The 21,257-nt window shown below is 37.0% G+C and overlaps 1 protein-coding gene across 2 annotated transcripts in view; it reads left to right on the forward strand.

Annotated features, from left to right (window-relative positions):
* LOC145662221 (protein Wnt-8b-like) overlaps positions 1-21,257 on the forward strand; it is a 75,436-nt gene that overhangs the window by 35,925 nt on the left and 18,254 nt on the right. For both annotated transcript variants that reach the window (XM_081727556.1, XM_081727555.1), the window contains 5 exons: positions 2,223-2,335; positions 10,219-10,367; positions 11,868-12,010; positions 17,323-17,462; positions 18,447-18,592. In XM_081727556.1, coding sequence (XP_081583682.1) covers positions 2,265-2,335; positions 10,219-10,367; positions 11,868-12,010; positions 17,323-17,462; positions 18,447-18,592 — 649 coding nt within the window. In that variant the 5' untranslated portion in view covers positions 2,223-2,264. The remainder of the gene's footprint in view (positions 1-2,222; positions 2,336-10,218; positions 10,368-11,867; positions 12,011-17,322; positions 17,463-18,446; positions 18,593-21,257) is intronic.

Below are 21,257 nucleotides of genomic sequence, written 5' to 3' on the forward strand. Positions count from 1 at the left end.
TCCGATGCCATGCCTTGCGACATGGGTGAGGAGAAGATATATAAATTTATTGAAAATGACCGATATTAGTGCCGAATCCATAGTTTTCGGGGTTTCTAAGATGAACAGTAACATTTCTGATGCCGTTTAAACCAAAATTCATGCCCGCAACTTGGGGAGTTGGAGGGGAGAAAAATATAAAAATGATCGAAAATGACCGATATCAGAGAGAGCTTTAGTAATAGTAAAAAATGACTGACTAACGAAATTGTTATTATTTTAATTTAACCCAACGAAGTGGTAATTGATGCTAGTAATCTATATTCACAAGTGAGACTGGTTTTGTACAGTTATTTCAAATAACATGGAGTTTGATGCCGTTATTTTGTATTTATAATATAGGTCAAAAGTATTTATATAAATTGAATTTACACAAAAGACATAGACAGTTCAGTTGTTTTCAGTTTTCACTCAAATTATTCTAAAATATTAAGAGGTTTGATTATAGATTTGCTATGATGATGATGATAATAATAATTATTGCAATTATTATTTTAACTTTTTCTCTCTCTGTTTTTGGTCAATATTGCTAAACATATCATCATCATCATAGCAATTCTCCCATTATTGGCAGGTTACTTGCTGCAACTGAGAAGCTTCGATGTACGGTGGTCCTCAGATAGTCTCTTCGTCTTAACGTAGCAATTTTATATTTTAATACTGTATTTTCCTTCAACTAGTCTCCTTTGCTCCCTCCCTCTCCTTCCTTCCACCATACCCTCCAGTACGTCCTCCTCAGCCAATATCCCAACCAGTTCGTCTTTATTCTCTTATAAATATCTAAAATTATTTTTTTTCTCCTCCTGCTAATATTTCTAACACCTCATTCGTTTTCCGTTCAACACAGCTAATTCTTTCCTTTTTAGTCCATGCCTACGTTTCGAAAGTCTACAATTTTTTCATCGTTTTTGCGTAATGTCAATGTTTCTGCCCCATATTGAAATCAGTAAAAAAATCTCAATATTTAATTGGAAGTTTGTTTAATACAAGAATTTGCTAATCGTGGTTGAAAAGAAAAATCTGACACGTTTAGAGTGTAAAAATAACTTTGCAACTCATGATATTTCAATAACCTATGCCGTCTTGATTTTCTTTCATGCGTCTCAGGGGTAGCCCCCCAGTTTGGAACCAGTGGTGTTGGATCTGTTAAAAGATGTAAAAAGATATCGAAACGTTGTGATTTATCTTATAAGCAGTGAAGCGTCGACACCCATTTTTTTTTTTTTTTTTTTTTTTTTTTTTTTTTTTAAATAAAGGTCATCGCCTATGTTGTACACTATCATCATACTTACACGAAGGTAAACTACGTATGTTACGTTTAGAAACATACATTGTATTTCTGTTACTATTGCCTCATTGTAGAATTTATTATCCTTTATGTATAGAGTAAAATTTACCTATGAAAAGTATAAAATCTTTTAAAAGCAAGACTTGCAAGACACTTGCAAGCAAGACCAATACCAAGACCAATACTGGATGTGCAAGACAAAGGCCACCCCGGTCTTGGTCTTTCATTTGCTCATCACTAGGTTTGAGTAAGGCTATTAAAAGTCTAGAATGCTATTAGGGTGGGGAAGGAATAATTAGTGTCAAATGAATAGTGTTCATCTTGTAATATCCAGAAGGAATCCAAATATCCAACAGTGTGTTGTGTAACAGACATCAAGGTACAGCCAAGAAACACTGACCAATTTTGGAGATAATAGGGCGGAACTAGTAAGAGGGTCATGACGCAGAAGAAGAAGAAGAACAGTGTGGTGCTTGCACCATGATATATTCATATACAAAGCTTTAAAATCAGCAGAATCACTATATGAGGTGCGAAGGCAAAATGTTCTAGTATGATTTAGAATTAGATTGGAGAAACGAATTATACATTTTCGATATACAATGGTAGTTCATTAACTTCACTTAATATATTTATTACATTCTTGTACTTTCACTGTTATTTTTCTCTTGGTAACCCTATCCTTTGGTTGTGACGTTAAGACAAATATCGACAACGATACTTTCACTGTTTCTCGGTATTTCCCCAATCTGATTTCCTGGTATTTGTGGGTCTCATAGAACTCGTATTTCAACGGAAAATATAGAAGGAAGTATGTCTGCATATTCCTTGCCTGTATTATAGAATCTAAGAGCATTCTGCACTATTATTAGAGGTGATCAATTTGTTTTTCTAGGATGGTCGTACGCTGGAAGAGACGCTAGCAGCAGGATCCCAGATGGCAATGGAGCATTGTCAAGAACAATTCAAGTGGGATCGGTGGAACTGTCCTTATTCAGCATTCGCCAGGTAACACATCCTCTTTATTATCGACTTGCTTTTATTTTACAGTTGCAAATAAACCATTTATATTGCGCTGTCAAAATGTCTTGAGCCGTGGCAAAAATGCGAACTAAAGCTCACACCCTCATACATCCACGCGTTGAGCCAATAAGGGTTCAGCTGTTGCTAAGCGAGAGAAAACAAGTGGAATTCCTTCAGCCGATAGCAGCGCTTGCAACGGAAGACTAGGGATCAAGTCAATGTATATATATAGTAAATGAAACAAACCTTTGAATGTTTATGTTACATTTACTTTAATTTAGTATATTTATTCATACGAATGGTTATTTCCCTAAATTTGCTACTACAGTAAACTCTCGATAGCCTAAGTGTGCATTATTTACTTTGAAGGGTAAGACACAGTTTATTCGTGACAATGTAGAGCGTGTCCATAAAAATACTATCATACATTAAGTGGTATTATTTCACTTTGGATAATCGTATTAAAATGAAATTGGTCAAATTTCAAACAAAAACTCAAATATTTTTGACTACACCTCATGGACCAGCTCTACGGACAGACTTCTTAGGAATACGTACAAATGCCTAACGCACTTGTTCCACAATTCCCGCATTGACAGATGGACTCCCTGAATGGCCTTTCTTTTGATGACATATGCAGCCACAATCCACAAAATCACGGTACACACGGGAAAGAAAGTATTTGATAGTTGACATTTGTCATTTGCCAATTACTCGGAAACAAATGAATTAATTTGGATCTTTTTGTTGTTATTTTTAGAATAGTTATAATTTGATAACTTGCCAAAAAATCGATACTCTAATTGGTTAATTTATTGTTGAGTTATTAGGAAAAGAAGTTTTGCCAAGTGAAGAATATTTTCTTTCGTGACTGTACCACTTTAAAACTGACGTGTGTTAGGAGCCTGATGTCGAAACCGCCTAAAAGCACGCTGAAACTGCACCAGACTCTGAGTGCTGCAAGGTGAACAGACGTCCCGTTTTAGCCGGGACAGTCCCTTATTTTCAACCGTTGTCCCGTTTTTCTTCTGATTTTCAAACGGGGCTACTAAATGTCCCGTTTTTAAGCAAACATAACCCAGGTGTCCCGTAATTATTATCCAAAATATAAATGATCAATGCTAATTCTACACTCTTCCGTACCAACACTCATTGGGAAGGTACAGCCGTGCCTAGAACTGCTGAATATTCAAATGAGAATTGAGTGTTCTGTGGTTCAAGTGGGGATTTGAGTGGGAATTCTGAGTGTTGAAGTAGTTAAAAGTATTGTTGGGTAGTACTTAAGTTAGAAACGCTGTGTTATCATTCTTACTTGTGTATTTTGTAAATTGAAAACACTGCTGAGTCCCAAAATGCAATGTGGAAGTCACCCCCACCCCCCGTCGCCGATTCGTATGCGTCCCGTTTTTGAAAATAAAAGCTCTGGTCACCTTGGAGTGTTGTGATATTACAAAACACACCCACTTCGTTCTTGAGGGGTCGCCATAACTCCTTATAAGTTATTCTTTAATAACAACACAACACAACGAAAGGAAATAAATTTACGTTAGCACATTACGGCATAACAGTACAGAAACATAGAAGCTTCCCAAGTAACCTCCAGCAGGTCAGCAACTGCCTGCTAAATATCCAACAATTAACCCATATCGACTAATCACAAAGTATAAACATGAGTTTTTGTGTGTCTGATCCCGTTCATTATTGACATTGTTCTCCATTGTTGACATGCACAAAAATATTTGAGTTTTTCTTTCAAATGTGACCAATTTCATTTAAATATGATTATCAAGAGCGACGTAATACCATTTTAAAATATGATAGTATTTTTATGGACATGTACTACCTTAATCAAAAAGTTCCCGGAATTCACTCACAAAATTAAAAATACAAATATATTCCTGAAAATTGATATTGTCTCCTTTGAAGTAATCCTCATCGACTGCAACGCACTTATGCCAGCTCTTGATCCAGTTCTCAAAACATTTGTGGTACTCGACTTTCGGTATGTCCATCACAGCCGTCTTCGATTTTCATACTATCTCCTCTCGGCTGCTAAAATGTGTTTCCCGTAATGGTTGCTTGAATCAATTAAGCAGGTAAATGTAATACGAAGCTAAATCCGGTGAATTTCGCGGATGCGGAATAGTATTTGTTACGTTTTTAGTGAGAAACTCGCGTATAATGATAACATTGGTCGACTCTCCCTTAACATGGTGCAAAATCCATGAGTTGGTTTTCCAGAGATCTTTCCTTTTCGGCAGATTGCTTCACGCAAATGCTTCATAACTCCTAAATAATACTCCTTGATGACTGTCTGACTTTCTGGTAGAAAGTTATGATATACAACACCAATGTAACTCATGAAAACCCTGAGCATTACCTTTTACGACTGAAAACGACTTTTTTTTTTTTTTTTTTGTCTTGGCTCATTGGGTGCTCGCCACTGGTAAACCGTTGTTTTGTTTAGAGTATCATTGTCGAAACTTTTTTTGCAACATTTCCAAGGTCTTTACGCCATTGAATCCATTTTTAACAAAATTTAATACACACTCTTTGTTGGAAAATTAACTCCATTGCAAAAATCGAAATATGTACCCAAACAGATGTACTCAACACTGCGTTACGTACACGAATGGCAAAGTAGGATGTTCAAAGTGGGAGGGAATATTACTGATACATGTGGCAACCCACAGAAAGAGAAAATGGCAAATTAGGTGACTGAGAACGCCACACGTTGGTAATTCCGGGAACGTTTTGACCAAGGTAGTATAAAGAGCAGTTTCTACAAAATCTGATAAATAACAGAGACACACATAACCTAGTATCATAAATTTTGAGAACTATGTCATTACCTATACAGAAAAAGGTTGTTGCTTGTCAAAAATGGTCCCTTTTCTTATTTTCTCTTAAGCATACCTGATTCACAACTCGTCGCCTTCCTCAAATGCAAATTTGAGGTATATTCCTTGTATGTGGTGTTAAAAGAACTAAAGTTTACAGTTCTGTGAAAGATGTTGGCAGAACAGAACTGAAAAGTGTCAAATAATGATTCAACTAAATTCCTTTTCTCATTCAGAACCATTCCTCCTTCCCAATTAATACGCTCTAGATCAGTGGTTCTTACCATTGTTTACCTCATGTCCCCCCCTTTGTGAACCTTGCATACACCAAGCACCTTTTCTTATCGCTCGTCTGTCTGGCCCCTTTTGCCATTCCAGATGCAGCATTAATAATAATAATCATTATTCATTTAAGTATCATTTAGAGAATTGATCAATTTTGTATAAAATTACACATCAAACAGGCAGAAAAAATTTAGTCACTTTATTTTCATATATCTAACATAAAGAATTGATTAATACTGAATATACATACTTACAATAAAATCAAGAGTGGCAGTTAGATCCCTTGTCATAAAGTTAAAACAGTTTAACCTATGTAACGAACAATCTGTCACTATTTATTTCTTTAACTTACTTTGAATTGTTTCAAGACTTTGTCACTCTTCTCACATTTTGAATTTAGTGCAACACCTTTATTATGTTCGTTATCCAACACCATTTGAATAAACGATTTATTAATAAATTTTCTACTTCCGGAAAGACTGAAGTCTCTAATAAGTTAATCAATATTCATAGTCATGTGAATAGTAATCTTTTTTTTTTTTTTTTTAATTTTATAACATAGTAGCCTTGTAAAACATTTAAGCCCTGTACCGCTTAAATTTTGTTTACAATTGTACTAGATAAACTGTACCACACGACTGAATCAAATTCCAGTTCGGGTTTGACAAGTGTCTTATATAGGTATAAGCTACTTAATTTGTTCTGCTTCATTTATTATTACTCTATTAACTTTATATTTGCTGAGAAAATACTGAGTTAGAGATTTACTGTTACCTAAATCTTTCTGTAACTTATAATTAGTATCATACTCGTATAAACAGCTTTATGTCATCTGAGTATAATAGTATTTTTGAGTATTAGATTTTCTTTGTATATACATCATGGATAAATATAGAAAAAAAAAAAGAAGAAGCGGTCCGAGGGCAGAGCCTTGAGTTATTCCCTTCTCTATTTGACCTTGACTAGATGTTATATTGCCTATTTGTATTTTAAAAGTTCTGTTTCGCAAGTAGCTTTTAAACCATCTACAGTGCCGTAACAATGGGCGATGCAAGCGGTGCAACGCACCGGGGCCCCCATGCCTAGGGGGCCCCGTCGAGCCCGTCAATTACTCAGTAGGTTGCTGAATATTTATATTTTATTATTCATTTCTTATATGCGAGAGAAAAGCGTTGTGAGTTTTAAAATTGCCAGCAATTTTAGTAAAAGAAAAAAAGTTTTGTCCCCCCCCCCCCAAGCCTATAGAACCATTTCTTGAGTGTGAGAAATAATCATTGTGGTGAAATTCTAGACGACTAGTAATTTTAGTAACATTTTTTTCGTTTTTGGAGCCCCCAAGCCCAGGGGGACCCGCTAAATCCGTTTATTACTCGGCACTCAATACTTATATTCTGTTATTTATTTCTTATATGGAAGAAGTAATCATTATGAAATTTTAGATTATGAGTAATTTTGGTAACTTTTCTTTCTTTTCTTTCTTTTTTTTTGTTTGTTTGTTTTGTTTTGTTTTTGGGCTCTCCAAGCCTAGAAATCCACTGAACCCGTTTATTACTCAGTATTGAATAGGTATTTATATTTTGTTATTCATTTCTTATCTGTGAGAAATAATGATTGCGAAATTCTAGATTACTAGTAATTTTGGTAACATTCTTTTCTGTTTTTGGGGCCCCCAAGCCCAGTGGTCCCTGCTTACCTGTTTGTTACTGAATACTTACAGTATAGTCTATTCTGTTATATTTTCTATGTGGAAGAAATAATCATTGTGAAATTTTAGGTTACTATTGCAACTTTGATATAACAGTTTTTTTTTTTTTTTAATCTCTTTCTATGTTAAAGTGCAAGTTATGTTGGAAAGTAAAACTGATTTCACTAATTTGTATTGTGTTCATGATAAAGCGGAAAAGAACGTAACAGCTGATTGTAAACATTGACCAAGATCTCCTTTTCCTTGCACCCCCTCTTTTTCTGACAGGTTTGGATTTTACCTTTCAATACCCAACAGATAGAGGACACTTCAGGGAAAACGTTTCCAACAGATGCCCTCTATTACTGTCATTTTTCGCTACGTTATTGTGAACTATGAAGAAGAGGCATTAGAAATTAAAGAAAGTTTCTTAGGATTTTATGCATTAGATAAGCATGGTGTCGAGAACTATGAACATCTCGTTCGTAAAATTTTGCCCAGCAACCAAATCGACATACAACAGTGCAGAAGGCAGGGATATGACGGAGCTTCAGTAATGAGCGGAGTTTATTGTGGTTTTACATGTTTAAATTACTAATACTACTACAAACGCTCCGTAAAGTCATTGCTGTGCGCATAATCTGAATCTTGTTATTGCCGATGCTGCAAAAGTCTCCACATACGTTTCCATTTTTTTTTTTTTTTTTTTTTTTATGTTCTTGAAGATATTTTCCTTTTCTTCAGTTCTAGTGCACCTAGATAGTCACTTTTAGCTCTTGGTGATGAAATGGCTTCAAGATTAAAGAAGAAATCTCTTTAAAAAAAAAATGTACAACTACGTACTAAACAAAACATACTGCTGTTTAATCATACTGAAAGACAGAATTGCTGATGTTCAAAAGTCCCTTACCATCTGACAAATAAGAAATCAGATGAGAGTAGCTGAGGCAATAATGAAGAAGATAGAGGCATTTGAATTTGTGTTGATGCTAGTCACTTGGGAAAAGATACTAATGACCATATATGTAACTTCCAAAAGTTTGCAGTCTTCTGATGTTGATCTGCAAATAGCACAGAAAAATCTGAAGAAATCTTTGGGGAAAGTATGATGAACTTGTCAAATCCACAAAAGACCTGTGCTCGAAATTGAGTATTTCAGAAACATTTGAAGAGAAACGCAAAAGGTTTGTAAAGACATACTTTGATGAACTGGCTACGGATAGTAGACTAGATGTATCGGAACATACATAACATATCACTATATTTTACCCTGTTCTGGATTGTATTATGTCACAACTTACCACCCGTTTTCACGGAATGAGTGAAGTGCTCAATAGCTTTTCTTTTCTCAGCCCAGTAACATTGTTGTCTATATCTAAGGAAGACCTTCAGAAATCTGGATATGACTTTGCTACAAAGTACAGTAGTGATGTAATCCCTGATTTTCCATGATAAATACTGGTATTCGGAGATTATAATAGGGCTGAAATAGCTAACCTTCGAACAATTCGGGAAATAGCTTTGTTTTTAAGGGGAAAATGGATATTCTACGTCTTTGCCTGATTACTGCATGTGTAATTTTTCTGACAATACCATTAAGTGCGACTTCTGCTGAACGCTCGTTCTCGAAATAAAAGCTTACAAAGAACTACTTGAGAAGTAGTACCTAACAACAAAGGTTAACAAATGTTGCTATATTTAACGTAAAACGAAAACTTAAATTCAAGATTAAACATAGAGAAGACTGACTCAGATTTTGCTGATGCTAAAGCTAGGAGGAAAAGCTTTTCTAAACGACTTTAAATTTTTGTAGTATTGTGTGATACTTTGCGTGTCTGAATATTTGGATCCATTACAATAAGTTTATTTTAAAATTGTTTCAGCAGTTGCGCAACATCCCTGACATTCCCATTTTATTTCTTAATCATGATGTTCTTTTCTGTAAATAACGTAGGTACAACTATGGTACACTATGAATAACATCATTTCTTATAGTTTTTGTTTTCTCTTAAAAAAATGTATGCGATTAATACCTTTTTCATTTTGACTAATATTGAAAAGACATTTCAATACTTTGCACGATGGATATGGTACTATGCTATTTAAAGCCCTGTAAAAATTATTGTAAATTGTGTAATGCTGTAATATGTAAATATACCCTTTCTATCTTATGTTATTCCATTACTTTGGAGGAAAGTATTTCTGTGTATGTATGTATGTATAGGTATGTGTGTGTGTGTGTGTGTGTGTGTGTGTGTGTATGTGTGTAATATTGTGTTTGCTGCTTATACTATTATATTGAAAAATACGCACGCTTGTGGGGGCCCCCAAATATCCTCTTGCACCGGGGCCCCAAAGAGTTTTGTTACGGCACTGACCATCTAATATATCATAGTGATAGACCAATATTTGATAATTTACTTACAAGTCATTTGTGATCAAAGGAATCAAAGGCCTTTAACATATCGATGTATGAATTTAAATCTAATTTAAACTACTCGCTGTGCAAAACAATACGTTTTATCCTAAAAAAAATATATTAACGTGTAAGTTTCGCCAACTATCTACTTTGGTTTCATCAGACACTATCTTCTTTGATAAGAATTCAACACCAACTTTGAGAGCAGGATAGAAGCACGTTGCAGAGTATACATTGTTGTCGATGGTAATTATTCACCTTTTTAAGAACAATTTCGCTCCTAAGCGATCACGAGTTGCAATGCTTTTAGTGTAAATTATTGTCTCCGTCTAAAATTGTCATTTTTATTCTTTTTATTACGTACTTCTTTCTGTTATCTCCTGTATGATGCTGTAGAGCTACTTTCTATATATAGCTCAAGTTTTGCCGATCTATCCCACTTGGGAGCAACAAAGCAGAGCTATTTGTTAAGCAAAGTTTTGCTGAAGTCAGAATATATTATAGAAAAGTATCTTTAAACAGACAGAAAAACACATACAGTAAATACAGATCATGTTGAATATAAGTTCGCTTCAGTAATATACAAGGTAATAATAAGAGGTAAAGAAATGATCCATGTTTTGTGAATTTTCCGTTGCAGAAAGAAGCCATTTCCGCCGAACAAAGAGACAGCTTTCGTAAGGGCGATTACTTCAGCTGGCGTCGTCTACACTGTCGCCAAGAATTGTTCTCAAGGACGCATCTCTGGGTGTGGGTGCGATCCCCACATTCATGCTGGAAGCTCTTCAGGTTAGTGAAAAATTTTCTCTTTTCTACAACATATGAAAAACAGAAAAGACTACCCAAAAAGTTTTTAACAGCACGTTTTTGTTACAGAGTAAAAATCTGTTAAATTGGCCATCCTGAACGGAACGGACCATTCTCTTCATTTGGCCATCCAAATTATTTCCATGGACCTACAGTTTAATGTGGGATACAAACATGAGTTCTTGTCTTTGTTTTATCCTTTTTGAGCACACTAATGAACTTTTCGAGTTGAGAAAAGTGAAAGCATGTTATTTAGGAATCACCGCAGTCTAGTGATTAGAACGTTGCACTTATATCTTCGTGGTCTCGGGTTCGATTCCCGGCCGGTGCTTCCCAATTTTCAGCGTGCACCCAGCGTCGTCAGGCAAACTGGGGAGTCATGTGAAAACAAAACATGATGGCCACTAGGCCTAAAAAGCTACTGATACGTTTGTTAGGAACAGGGCGTCGCAGTGTTCTGACCACGTGCCCGCCGCTAGACTGGACGTAGTTCAGCCAGTCGCTAGCAGATGGAGCTGGAGCAGGCTTAGGCCCACAAATGGATCGTTACGCTAAGTGGTTTGTTTGGAAGCATGTTATTCATATTAATTATACACGAGACAATCAAAATCTTTAAATTCACACGTTTATGTCGGCGAGGCTAAAGGAGACGGTGATTATATCTATGAGAAATGAATAAAATGGTGGAATGAAGAAAGTGGGAGGAAACGTAGTCACACGGTGTTTGTCACGAGGCAATCGAGACCAGGGGCACCTCCACGGGCGGGGGGAGTTCTACCGGGTGCAGACACCCCAAAAACTTGTACCTCTTTTTAAGTAATGTTTTCACCAGGAACACGTTTGTATGGCTGCGAAACATGGTCACTTACTCTGAGGGAAGAACATAGACTGAAAGTATTTGAGAGCAAGATCCTGAGACGAATATTCGGACCCAAGAGGAACGGGAATGGGGAATGGCGGAAACTCCATAACGAGGAACTACATAATTTATATGGTTTACCCAACATTGTTAGGGTCGTCAACTCTAGGAGGCTTAGGTGGGCAGGTCATGTAGCTAGAATGGAAGAAAGTAGAAACGCTTTCAAAGTCTTGACTGGAAGATCAATCGGAAAATGACCATTAGGAAGACCTAGGCGCAGATGAGAGGACAATATTAAGATGGATCTCGCAGATATTGGAATACATAGTAGAAACTGGATGCAGTTAGCTAAGGATAGAAGTCAGTAGAGATCTTTTGTGAACGCGGCATTGAACCTCCGGGTTCCATAGGCCATAGAGTTAGTTAGTTAGTTAGTGTTTCACCAGGAACGCACTCAAGGAAGTCCACTCGATCCAGACTCTTCAATATTTGGACTTAAAGCACGCCTACTGGAGCCTAAATACGCTTCGTCGTTAATAAAAAGTAGTTTGCTCGAGAAATTTGAGTTTTTACAGCAATTTAACTGGAACAGAAACCTCCATTATGTATTGTTTTTGTTATAGGTAACAGGTGGAAGTGGAATGGCTGTCAAGATCACGTGGCTTTTGGTGAGAAGGTTGCTAAGGAATTCTTGGATCAAATGGAAAAAAAGGTAGCAGACCCCCAAGGATACGCCAGCCTCCATAATAATGCAGTTGGAAGATTGGTGAGTTATGATGACATACTCTTCTTCAATTCATAACATTTGGCTCATAACTGATAAAATAAACTTTTAACTGGAGCATTTGTTAGTGTATTAAATATCCCCAATTTTTGTCTTCTGTTTTTGGAACATAAAATTCCTACTGTGTGCGCAAGGAAAGGTGGCTTCTGACAGTTGGGTAGAGCACGTGAAGTATTGGAGGCGCTGTTGCCAGAGGCTCCGCAACAGGGACAGCAGCTCTGGCGAAAAACTTAACACAATTAACAAGTCGTCTCAACTTCTGACAACAACGCGGTCAGTGGCCTTCGTTGCCTAGAAATAGCGTGAAAGAATACTGCTGTGATTGGCGAATAATTCTCCCTCTCATTTTGTTTGCAACATGTGCACCTATCTGTCAAAGGCCACCTTTCAGTAACTTGATAATAATCACTTCTAATCCACCATATGTTTTTACGAAGATAATATTCTAATTTCCATACAGTTAAAGTGGGATACAATTTAGAGGAAAGACACACAAAAGAAAACAGAATATTCAAGTACAATAATAATGTCTATATTTATTTATTTTGGACATTTACGTTCCGCAGTTATTTCAGATCGTAGTGTAACGTACTGCCACCTAAATTACTAAAATGAATATAAATATACTGAGTATTTCTGTAAACGGTAGATAAATAGATAAATACAGAGGTTGTTCAATCTACATCTGGCCAATTTCGACTTACCTAAAAATTTAGAAGAATCCATGGCGCCAGGTTCGTAAGTGCTCGATGTAATTCCCTTTGTTCCTAACAATAGCCCGACAGCGTAATTTCCACTGTAATAGGCTTCTCTGAAGAACTGAGAGGGGAATCCTTAGTGCTCTTACCCCCCTCAAGCGAAATCTGAAATGACGCCCCTGTTGAGGAACAGAACCTTTTATGTAAAGCAAATACAGGAAGAATATAACGCTTTTAAGATACAATTTTATTTCATTATTGCAGTATATTTCGTCGATAATTTGAAGCGGACAATAAAGTTCGTTTTATTTATTTTTTTCTTCATGTATGATCTACCAATAATTACGAACATAAAAGATGCCTATAATCTGTATAAAGTTCGAAGCAATAATGAAAAATTAATTGGTAAACTTATGTAGAATTTAACACAAGGAGTTTTGATACTGGGTAGTTAGATGTTCTTAGGGTTGCCAACCCCGGAAAATAATAATAATAAAAAAAACAGCACCCCCTCAAAATTCCCTATGATATAGGTCTAAGTGTGAAGTATCTCTGTTCGGACCCATCCATGAGAACGAAATGTATTATCGTGAACAAAAGTGCATTAGCACCTGTATTCCGCATATCCTTATTACATTCACTAATAAGCTTAATAAATATATCTACATGGTGCTATAAATGAAAAACTGAAATCGGCATTGATCTTTTTATTGGATTTACCAGTAATTGCCACTTCTTTAAAATTATAGAAACAGATCAACATAAATATATTAATCCTAACGTCGCAATTTTGGATTTGGGAAATGAAATATATTCTTTAAACTAATACTTCAACTACAGGAAGTCCTTTTTCACTCTCAATAAATGTACAAAATTCCTTACAAGTAAATTTCAAATTTTTCCCTGATACAGTCCGTGTAGTCTCTTTAAAATTATCTAAAAAGATGAACAAAATATACCCTATATTAATCGTTGATAGATGGTAAAAGGTAGCAGTTTTGGATTTACAGAATGAAAGTTGCTTTTTAAATCTATACTTTGAAATAGATGAAATTGCTTCGAACTAGATTCAAATTTAAAAAAAAAATAAAAATAAAAATAAAGGGACTGGTAAGAAGTTTGTACCGGTCACCGGCTGTAATCAAAATAATAGCAATATTTCCGACCAGGCTGGTGAAAAACCGACCAGTTGGCAACCCTTGATGTTCTACTATGGATATACAGGGGGATTCATTACCAATACACCTTAATAGTACAACAGGGAATGGAGATAAAGCAGAAATGAAGATATCAGCAGATAGAATATCGTTGCGGTAAACGAAGTTTTAATGGTGCAGAAGTGTAGTCAACAAATTTTGCCTGGCAGACAGTAGTCGTAAATGTTCATTGCACACGCTCGAATGACTCAGTTGGCGGTTTCGAGAGACCTGTTCGTTTTTCCGTAGCAAACAACCAATCCCCCAAGGATGTTATAAAATAGAGGATCTGCCCATTCGTATCTTCAACATATGAACTCAATGAAGCCAAAAAACAACCGAGCATCGTCTGAGCCTTCACGTCTGATTGACTACTCACGTTTCCGCCGTGATTGTTGGCTCGAAACATTGCGATCTTAGTGGTGCGGAGTGGGCAGAGTAGGTGTGGCGAAGCTGTGACGTATGGCTTCACGATTTTGTTGTATGGGCAGATTCTCTATTTTATAACATCCTTGTAATCCTCTTGAACATGATACACTATACACGAATAATTTTGTCTATAGGTGCTTCTGCATGAAACATTTGTCACAACAGACTGAGATTTAGTAAATTCCAAGATAGCGAAAGCTCTCTTCTTACCATGTTTCGTCACGACTACAGTACCCTCTGGAGAGAAAATCAGCAAATATGCTCGGCGCCTATTATGCATTCAAATTTGAAAACATTCTCTGTATGTTGATAACTTTACTTCTACTGAGTACCTCTTTGTCATTGTGTTATCGAGGTGTGAAACCACGCAGTGGATTATGAATACCAACGTAATAAGAAGACAAATGTTGAGGTACTTCTCTTTGGATCTTCATCAACAGATAACTTTAGTCTTTAGATGTAGCCCTCTTCCACTACTTTCTTGACGTTACTTTGAGTGAAAATGTCAACAAACAATGGGCACAAATTTCATATACATTATTTTTCCCACATTAGCACTGCCAGGCACTACCGAATACAAATTTAGAACCACTTTTCAAGCAAATCTGCTTTTTAAAATCCTTGTCAAATGATTTATTTCCATTGGCATAAATATTCTGAAGACTATATAGTATGGATTAGTGGCGTAGGGAAGAGGTGGGCCCAGGCTCCTTCCCCCAAAGGGTTCCGACAATTCACTTTGGTATACTTTGATCTTTGTAATTTTTTTCCCGGAAGAAACAGAAATTGCCTTTCGTCTACTCTATTTGAAAACAAAATACGTCACTAAAGAGTTCCTAGACAAGCTGTGTTCGCCAACATCGTCTTTGTTCTTTAAAAATGTCAGCATTTTGGGGTCTTTATTATTATTATTATTATTATTATTAAAATACATTATTCTGGCTCAACAAACACACACACACACACACATATATATATATATATATATATATATATATTTGGTCTAGGAATTAATTCGTGCGGGTGGACAAGAGATGGCGCAACGAACGGAGCCTCCCACAGTTCCGTGTATCCACACATGTGTTGCAAACCCCTGTCATCGCGTATCGTTCGTAGTATAGGGCAGTGGATTAAAGCGTCAACAACACCAGTTTGTAGTTAAGTGAACATGGCGCAATTTGTGCCTGATAAAGTGTTTTTGCGGGGTGCCCTGCTGCATTACTTTAACATGTAGAAAAGTGCGACTGAAAGTCATCGTATTTTGGTGGGAGTGTATGGTGACCATGCTCTAGCTGAGCGAACGTGTCAGAAGTGGTTTGCACGGTTTAGAAGTGGTGATTTCGGCTTGGCAGACCAAGAGCGAGCTGGACAGCCAAAAAAATTTCAAGACGAAGAATTGACAGCATTGCTCGAGCAGGATTCGTGTCAAACGCAGGAACAACTTGCAGCAGCATTAGGCGTTGATCAAACAACAGTCTCCAAACGCTTGAAAGCCACGGGAATGATTAAAAAGATGTCACATTGGGTTCCACATGAATTGAAAGACAGAGACGTTGAAAGACGAAAAACCATTTGCGGATTGCTGCTTCAACGACAGAGCAGAAAGGGGTTTCTGCATCGAATTATTACGGGTGATGAGAAGTGGATCCATTACGAGAATCCTAAACGAAAAAAGGCCTGGGTGAAACCAGGTGAACCAGGTCCATCACAACCAAAACGAGATATTCACTGTGCAAAAGTTATGCTGTGCATATGGTGGGATATGAAAGGTGTGGTGTACTATGAGCTGCTGCAACCGGGTGAAACTATGAATGGAGAACGTTATCGACGACAATTAATGCGTTTGAAGCAAGCTCTGGCCAGAACACGACCAGAATGGGGGAACAGACATGATAAACTTATTGTTCAACATGATAACGCTCGCCCACATGTCGCAAAACCGGTCAAAACCTATTTAGAAAATGTCGGATGGGAAGTTTTACCCCACCCGCCGTATTCACCAGACGTTGCTCCTTCGGACTACTACTTGTTCGATTGCATGAACAACGATTTGATTGGACAGCGGTTTACTTCTTCAGAAGATATCGAAACATGGGTCTCTGACTGGATCGCTTCCAAGGATGAGGACTTCTTTCGCCACGGAATCCGTACATTGCCTGACAGATGGGCGAAAGTGGTGGCTAGCGATGGACAATATTTTTCTTAAGGTATTTATGTATTTTGTGTTTGTACTACAGCTTCAATGTGTGCGTACCAACCGCACGAATTAATTCCTAGACCAAATATATAGATAGATAGATAGATAGATAGATAGATAGATAGATAGATAGATAGATAGATAGATAGATATGCCTCCGAACACAAGGCCCACTTCAAACAAAAATTCTGGCTACGCTACTGGTATGGATTAAGGGAGGTTTTATGATTTTAATTTTGGGTAGGCCCGCTCCCTCTCTTATGGACACATATACACATTTGATTGATTAATGACAGTAGAAAGTTACTTTTACAGTAGTGGTTGATGCTATTTGTTAAATGATTATCTACCATTAATATAAATAATGGAAAATATATTTACTCTTCATTGTATGTTTAAACTTTTATATATATATATATATATATATATATATATATATATATATATATATATATATATATATATATATATATATAATATAAATTGAATAGGCCCGTTCCTATCCGCTAAAGTCGCCACTGGTATGGATATAACCCGGCTTTGGGAAATTTCATATGGCTTTACATAAAATGCTAAAATATATAAACTAAACAATATAAGATAGAACAAGTGTGTTCATTTGAAGAATAGGATTTCAAGTGCAAAGTTAACAAAAATCCTTATTAAACAGAAATCAGATCTCTAAATCAATGCTTAGCAAGTAAGTTGTAAAATAAATCTACAAATATTTATTTGTTCATTCATTCGATGTAAAATAGAATTATCTGTTTTCAGGTGGTAAGAGATTCCCTGAAAAAAACATGCAGATGTCATGGCGTCTCAGGAAGCTGTACGATGAAAACATGTTGGACACAACTTTCCAAATTTCAAGAAGTCGCATCAAAGATAAGACATTTATACAAGAAAGCTGTCAGGTAATGGAGGAAGCATGTTGCATGTATTTGTAGTTTTTAGTTCTCAAGTCATTTAAGCGCATTTTCGGGCTATGGACAGAAATATCTATTTCAGTTTGATTTTATGAGTCAAATTCTTTTGTTTGAGAATTGATTAAGTAATTAATTTCTTTACGACTTGAAGGCAACGTGAAAATTACACACTTTGAAATCTGAACCTTGTTCGGCGTAAGCTCTAAACTACGATAAACAAAACCACGTGAAACTAAATCTCGCTGATTTGCTGTTGTCCTACCGACGCTTGTACTCCTCCGCAAAATAGTTCATGTGATTGCATTATTACTTTTACTATGAAGCTTCATATAAAACTGCTATATTATTATAAATGACAAAAATATAATACGGATTATCTAATAATACTGCAGTCGAGTGTGGTTAATGAAACAATACAAATAAACACTAAGCATGAGCAGTAATTATGGCACCAAGTCAACTGTGGACGTGTGTTCTGCTTTTAAAGTCTGAAAGATGGCTGGCATGAATCCCGGTTCCGCGAGTGTTGTAGTGAAACACCAAGGCAAACCTTTACTCACTAAACAACAATTGTTTACCAGCGAAATTCAAATATTTTTTAAAAATCTTTCTCTTTCTTTTATGCTGCTGCTGTAAGTATCTGGACAATATGGGACAGTATCGTCAAAATGCACGTGTATAATTTGCTCCTCCCCATAAGGAGTGGGAGTGATACATCACTAGCCAATCGTATTTGTGACAAGCGGAAGGATACAATTATTTTGTTTATCGGAGTTTCGAGCTGAACAGGGAATAGATTATTATGAGGTCAGTTTGAATTTAATGTTTTATTATCCTTTAACATGAAAAGAAAATTTTCTATCATTAAAAAACATATATAGATATGTGATAATGTTAGGTGTCCAGCATAAATTCAAACAATATTGTAAGTGCAACTGAATGTGATGATAATGCAATCTGGTATCTTTGCAGAGTTGATTTTGTTAGCGGTAAAGGGAAATTTGTTCTTGGCAACTCTGCGGGTCAAACGCTTATGAGAAGAATTCCTACGTCATTTACAAGGAAACTCATGTATTTGGAAGAATCGCCTAACTACTGCGTGGCCAACGCTACCACAGGTAATCAACAGAATAAAGTAATTTTATTTCCAGTGTCACATGAAAGTGCATCGTCCAAAAAGTTACATTTTCAGTTGTAAACAATATGGGTGGTAGGTAAATAAAACATAGACTGTCTGTGATTCACATGTATTTTCTTGCAGATTGGTCTCCTCGGGTTTTTGTGTCGTTGTTCCACTGATTCTTTAAAGCTTTCTCTTTTGGAGATATAAAGTAGGGATGGCCACAAAGTTCTGTTTCCCGTGGAACCGGTTCCGCGAGGAACCGGTTCTCGGAGACCAGGTTTTCAGAACCGGTTCCAGATCTGGATCTGAAAACCCGATTCCAGATCTGGATCTGAAAATTCGATTCCAGAACCGGATCTTAGGAACCGGTTCCAGACCTGGATCCGAAAGCCCTCAAAGACCCGTAAAAGAGGCACAAAGTTCACCTTCAAAACACTGCAAAAAGAACCATGCGCTTGTGCCTATTTGTCCAGACCCGCTTGTGCCCCCAGAAAAATATTTTGGTCCACTAGTGGGTGTTTAGCCAAATGAGTTGGCCAGTTTGCCTATTTAGCCAATGAGTTTGCCAGTTACCCAGTTTATTTAGCCAAATGAGACAAGCAGCTGCCACCTGGGCGCCTGCCTGTCGGTTCCACCATTTCATCTAGCCTGCCAGCAGCTCGGGTTTAGCGTAGGGATGATCACAAAGTTTCGGTTCCAGTGGAACCGGTTTCGCGAGGAACTGGTTCTTGGAGATTTGGTTTTCAGAACCGGTTCCGGGAGCTGATCTTCTAGAACCGGATCCTTTCAGACCCAAGAACCGGTTCTGGCCATCCGTAGTATAAAGGAGTCACGATGGTTCAGTGGTAGAGTGCTTACCTCTTGTGCGTGGGGTCCCTGGTTCGATTTCGGTCAACTAAATTTGTAGTGGACAACATCGTATCCATGGGATTTCTCGGGATACTCCCGTTTCCTCCCACTTTCTCATTCCACCAATTCTTCCATCATTCTTCACTTGCTTTAATCATCGTCTCCTTTAGCCTAAAGAGTATAATCGTGGGACGTTAAACTGAACGATTCCATTTTTTTTTCTTTTGGAAGTATAAATAAAATGTAAAATTCTCTCTTTCGCTTCAATGCTTACAGCTCTACACAAAATACTATATAACCATTGTAATCTCAACATGTAACACATTTTTCTAGAGCCCACCGAAAACTAATGACGCAGGGAGAAATACGTCATACTTGATCCATCCAACAAGAAACAAAATAAATATGTCGTTTATTATAAAATTCATTTTACATTTTTACGGAATCATGTAAAACGAGATGTAACGTTCAAATTTGTTTTTCCTTTGAACAGGCTGGAGCAGTGATTTGTAACTACGTGCTCTGTAACGTTATAGTCTATATCTGCTGTTGTAAGAAACACAAAACGTTTCTGAAGCAGATCGAGTAGTGGAAGTAGTGGTGGTAAAGTCGATGTTTTTTTTCTTTTTTTTTCCAACAGAATTCGTAGATTCGTGACTGCTCCTACACTGAGACTACTTCTTATCAGTTGGCCCTTTTTTTCCTTACTTTTGATGTCTACAGCAAATAGTTAGAAGCAGGCCCGTAGCCATGGGAGGCTAGTGGGCCGCCCCCTAAAACTTTTCATGGTAGGCTTGCAAATGAACTATAATGCGGTTGGATCGCCCCCCCCCGCCCCCTACATATTTGGGCTGGCCACCAGCCTAGTTAGAAGTAGCCAGCACAGAGCATAAGAAGTGCAATGAATTGAAGTTATACAAGTTCTGGGTATGCTATTTTCAGCCATGGTGGCTTTCTTAGCTGAGAATACAATTCTGAATTCTGTTCTCACTTTGATAGCACTTGGTATCCGTTCAATCCCAAGTGACCAATAGAGGATGTCAGAGCAGCAACACAAGGAAAGAGAAAGATCTAAGAGAAGGTTGGAGAACAGTGTTGGCAGTCTACAAGTAATCATAGACAAGGGCGCCGATTTCTCTGTAATTTTTTTTTGGGGGGGGTGGCATTCAGATGCAGAAGACACATGAGGATTTTAAGACAAATTGAATTCAAATTATGCCAAATATTGTATATTCACAAGTACAATGAGGGGGGCTCATATGAGCTTTCGGGGGGCCCTGGCCCCCCGGAATCGACGCCCTTGATCATAGATCCAGGAGTGGCGTATCTGGAAAACTATCTATGTTCTTGGTTGTCTATCACTACGGGATGAGAGACTAACCGTGTGTTATCCCGACTCTTGTCTGAGCAGTGACGTGGCGTGACACTTTGACGATTGTTACCGGTTGCTGATACTACAAGTAACTCTTGTTTCTCAATAACAGAAAATCTAGTACTCACTTTTTCTTTCAGCGCATCAACCATTTCAAACTATAGGCATTGGCAAAGGGGTCAAATCCCACTTCATTTACTCTTGACCTTTTTGAACAATGTGACTCTTCAGGTTCTTTCATTTTATTACTAAATATTATTGAAACTGTCTCTCAATGATCTTAGATATTCTTCAAACTCATCTGTTTTCTTTCTGCAGTAACCTACATCATGAACTTTCTTTTGTAATATATTGAACAAGATTTCTTATCTTGATGCTATAACAGAAAACAGTTCAAGTAAAAAATTGAAGTCAAAACTTTGAAATGTTTGATAGAATT

This window comes from Thermobia domestica, chromosome 10, assembly GCF_964235325.1.
Source record: "Thermobia domestica chromosome 10, izTheDome1.hap1.1, whole genome shotgun sequence".
NCBI classification, from domain to species: Eukaryota; Metazoa; Arthropoda; class Insecta; order Zygentoma; family Lepismatidae; genus Thermobia; species Thermobia domestica.